The sequence below is a fragment of the Nanorana parkeri genome, unplaced genomic scaffold (genome assembly GCF_000935625.1).
Source record: "Nanorana parkeri isolate BGI_ZX_2015 unplaced genomic scaffold, ASM93562v1 scaffold10, whole genome shotgun sequence".
Classification (NCBI taxonomy): Eukaryota; Metazoa; Chordata; class Amphibia; order Anura; family Dicroglossidae; genus Nanorana; species Nanorana parkeri.
In genome coordinates, this window is record NW_017306278.1 from 3,977,776 (window position 1) to 3,982,564 (window position 4,789).

Sequence of the window (4,789 nt, forward strand, 5' to 3'; positions counted from 1 at the left end):
AATAATGATAAAAAAATATAATAATATATACTTAATGTTTTTTAATAAATAAGAAATACATTGGTATTAAGCTTCAACCTGAGTGTGTTCACATCTATGTACCCCCCCAGTGCTGGTACTCCCATAGGTTTTGGTACTCCCATGGGACACCCCCGGGACAGCTGCCATTTGACTTTGAACTGCAACCCCAACCTCTCTTCAGGTTTCAGGTCCAGCGCTCTACTAGCACAGCATCTGAGGTCATGGAACAGACTATGCAAGAAGCCATATGGATAACTTTAAATTACAGAGGGTTTGCATTGGGAAAAAAAAAGTTCCTGCTGAAAAGCTGAGCTCCAGGCAGATAAATGGCACCAATTAAAACTGCTCTGTGATCATTAACACAACAATACATGTATATATAGTGTATTTGTAAAGCTGTGTAAGAGCCTAAGCTTGACTCAATTTCAGCCTCTTGCAGTCCCTGCACAGCAGAGCTCGGAGAGGTGGAGGGAAAAGCAGCACAAGGAGCCAGTTCCTTGTACTGCAGTGTTAGGAGAATTATGTTAGGAGGAGAGAGCAGAGGGACCGAGAGATGAGCTCATCCCTCTGCCGCTTCTCCTGGCACTGTCCAGCACAGGCTGCGGGTGGGAAGGAGACCTGTAAGTAAAAGTGAAGCTGCCACACAGAAAGATCTGTTCTTGGTAGACAGGGCTGTGCTACATAGTTACATAGTATCTGCGGTTGAATAAACACACAGGTCCATCAAGTTCAACCTTTGTGTGTCTGTGTGTGATTGTGCATGTGTGTGACTCCCCTGGTATAAACTGGAGCGCTGTATAACATAATACATTGCGGATAATTGAAGCTGACCTGGAAAAATGTATTACCTAGGGCGAGAGGTGGACGACTCTGCGCAAATGACATTAATCAGCTGTCGCCAGCCAAGATCTGATCTTATTTGAATCTTGGGTTGCCCCCAGAGGCTCCAGATGGTCTATGTGTAAATCTCATTTAGAATCTTCTGGAAAATGATAACCCCCTCCCCCATCACCACCCAAACTCTCCAACGCTGCTAATGGCGGCGTGGTCTTACGTATCTGTAAGTGAATTACATTGTAGCGGAGCTGATTGGTATTATACCGCCGCGCCCCGCCGTGTTCGCGTGCATCATGGCTGCTGGGCTCATTTCCCAGATGTCCGGATACAATGACATTGTTTCATTACAGGCACGCGGCCGTAGCGGAAGATGGCGCAGGGTGGAAGATGGAGCAGGGTGGAAGATGGCGCAGGGTGGTGGAAGATGGCGCGGGGTGGTGGAAGATGGAGCAGGGTGGAAGATGCCGGAGGTTGGTGGAAGATGGCGCAGGGTGGAAGATGCCGGAGGTTGGTGGAAGATGGCGCAGGGTGGAAGATGCCGGAGGTTGGTGGAAGATGGCGCAGGGTGGAAGATGCCGGAGGTTGGTGGAAGATGGCGCAGGGTGGAAGATGCCGGAGGTTGGTGGAAGATGGCGCAGGGTGGAAGATGCCGGAGGTTGGTGGAAGATGGCGCAGGGTGGGAGATGGCGCAGGGTGGTGGAAGATGGCGCAGGGTGGAAGATGGCGGAGGTTGGTGGAAGATGGCGCAGGGTGGTGGAAGATGGTGGAGGCTGGTGGAAGATGGCGCAGGGTGGAAGATGCCGGAGGTTGGTGGAAGATGGCACAGGGTGGTGGAAGATGGCGCAGGGTGGGAGATGGCACAGGGTGCTGGAAGATGGTGGAGGCTGGTGGAAGATGGAGCAGGGTGTGAGATGGCGCAGGGTGCTGGAAGATTGTGGTGGAAGATGTCGCAGGGTGGGAGATGGCGCAGGGTGGTGGAAGATGGCGCAGGGTGCTGGAAGATTGTGGTGGAAGATGTCGCAGGGTGGGAGATGTCGCAGGGTGGTGGAAGATGGCGCAGGATGGAAGATGGAGCAGGGTGCTGGAAGATGGTGGAGGCTGGTGGAAGATGGCGCAGGGTGGGAGATGGCGCAGGGTGGTGGAAGATGGCGCAGGGTGCTGGAAGATTGTGGTGGAAGATGTCGCAGGGTGGGAGATGTCGCAGGGTGGTGGAAGATGGCGCAGGATGGAAGATGGCGCAGGGTGGAACATGACGCAGGGTGGTGGAAGATGGCGCAGTGTGGTGGAAGATGGCGCAGGATGGAAGATGGCGCAGAGTGGAACAAGACGCAGGGTGGTGGAACATGATGCAGGGTGGTGGAGAGGAATTTGGATTAAAGCAAAACTTCACTGTCAGGGGTTGGGACTGTCTGTCCTTAGCGGGAATCTAACACTTGGCAAGTGACGGCATACGCATATGTAGGAATCACCACCATGAGTGCCTGTTGAGTGGCTGACCATAGCGAGAGCGAGTGACCATAGCAAGAGCGAGTGACCATAGCGAGAGCGACTGACCATAGCGAGAGCGACTGACCATAGCGAGAGCGACTGACCATAGCAAGAGCGACTGACCATAGCAAGAGCCACTGACCATAGCAAGAGCCACTGACCATAGCGAGAGCGACTGACCATAGCAAGAGCCACTGACCACAGCAAGAGCCACTGACCATAGCAAGAGCCACTGACCATAGCAAGAGCCACTGACCATAGCATGAGCGGCTGACCATAGTGATAGCGACTGACCATAGCAAGAGTGACTGACCATAGCGATCTAAATTTCTGTATTCCGTATTGTTTATTTCATACTTGAAGGTTTGATGTGGCTCCTCCCGCCATTGCTGACTCACCAGTATCTGCGAGAGAGCGAGGAGGCAGATACTGCCCCCAATGGTCAATATATTCCAGAGCGCGGCCCAGCTGTACTGCCCGTCTCCCGCCACATCCTGAGAATGCTCCATCCCGGGCTGCAGGTTCAGCTGTTCGTCTGCCTCATCCACGGAGCCCATGTCTGCTGGGAAGGTCCTGTCATGGATGGACCTGATCAGATATTAAAGGGAAAGCGTTAATTAGATTCACACACAGAAAGGCCATTAAAGTGAAGCCCCGTGTTTGAGCCTCAGGAAATGCATTTTATACAGTCATCACAGCTCGCATTATTCCTATTTACACACGCTGTTATAAAAAGAACTGCATCATGGCCACTAGATGGGGCTGGCAAGCACAGGGAAGAAGTATTTATATCATATGCTCCTCAGCTCCCTCTAGTGGCCATAATAAGTATTTATCCCTATGCTCCTCAGCTCCATCTAGTGGTCTTAATAAGTATTTATCCCTATGCTCCTCAGCTCCATCTAGTAGTCATAATAAGTATTTATCCCTATGCTCCTCAGCTCCATCTAGTGGTCATAATAAGTATTTATCCCTATGCTCCTCAGCTCCATCTAGTGGTCATAATAAGTATTTATCCCTGTGCTCCTCAGCTCCATCTAGTGGCTAAAATAAGTGCAGTAAACTCTCAGTTATCCGGTATTCATCTAACCAGAACTCTCATCTAATCAGAAAAAAAAATCCCCTGTGCACTCACTGTTTTGCTGATCTGCGGCATTTATTATCCTGGAAATGATCGTGTGTCTGTTTGTCTTAATTTGCTTTTGATTACTGCATTTCAATATTAATATGAAGTCAATACAGAGTTTATGGTATGGTATAGTATACTATGGGGTATGGCATTAGTTAGACCTATTTTTAATAGTAATTCTCAAGCAACCAGAAACTACATTTATACAGAATCTACCAATCCCAGTGGATGCCGGATAACGGGGAGTTTACTGCATTTATTTTCTATGCTGTTCAGCTCCCTCTCGTGGCCATAATACGGTATTTCATATGTTTCTCAGCTCCATATAGTGGCCATAATAAGTATTTATTTCCTAAGCTCCTCAGCTCCATCTAGTGACCATAATGCCGTATTTCATATGTTTCTCAGCTCCATCTAGTGGCTATAATAAGTATTTATTTCCTAAGCTCCTCAGCTCCATCTAGTGGCTATAATAAGTATTTATATCCTAAGCTCCTCAGCTCCATCTAGTGGCCATAATGCGGTATTACATTACATTCAACCTGAAAAGAACATATACTAGGAACATTCGTTTTTGCCTCTATTCTCACAGAATGAACATTCACAGAGATTCACGCAGCGAACGGCTCTGCTACTTGTTTATAAACACAACCCTTAATGTAGATGTGAAACTCAACGGCTAAAATCTCATATAAGCTTTAGCGTGTTAATGTCATTTCTAAAGTCCTCTTTTTAAACCAGCAGCTTTCATTAAAATAACCCTTTTACCATGTCAGTAAAACGGGATTGAGGAAATACTTTCTTCTCCTGCAGATTAAACCTTAAAAAAAAACCAACTGGAAATCTGCTTCAAAATATCAATAAAATGTAACAAAATAACATAAATAACGCAAATGCCGCCCATGTTGGTGGTGCTGTAATGGGTGCTCCGTCCGGTCCATCCATCCAGCATGACAGGCAGAAGGTGAGAGTCTCATCCTATGGGAAGCCGGAGCGATGAATGGACGGATGCTCACATAGCAGTGACTTCTGGCGCACAGAGATGTTCTCTCGCTGTCTCTGCTTCTCCTCTGCACGGTGACTCATAGGAATATATTTGAATTCCGGACATGTGCGCAGTCTGCGTGGGGAAGATGGAGTGTGGGCTGGAGGATGGTGTGTAACTGCATCCAATGCTGAGAGCTACGACGCTCCTGATAATGTATCATCATTCTCCTTCCCTGTACAGCAGGACCGGATCTGCATCACCGGGGGATGGAGGATCGGAAACGTTGGCACCATATGCACCATCCCCCGCCCCAAACCGCCCCCCCC

General features: G+C 48.7%; 1 protein-coding gene across 1 annotated transcript in view; it reads right to left on the reverse strand.

Annotated features, from left to right (window-relative positions):
- The window catches only part of PTPN5 (protein tyrosine phosphatase, non-receptor type 5), a 30,164-nt gene that overhangs the window by 18,052 nt on the left and 7,323 nt on the right, over nucleotides 1-4,789 (reverse strand). Inside the window, exon 2 of the mRNA XM_018555152.1 lies at nucleotides 2,745-2,934. Within this exon, the coding sequence (XP_018410654.1) occupies nucleotides 2,745-2,903 (159 nt within the window). The 5' untranslated portion in view covers nucleotides 2,904-2,934. The remainder of the gene's footprint in view (nucleotides 1-2,744; nucleotides 2,935-4,789) is intronic.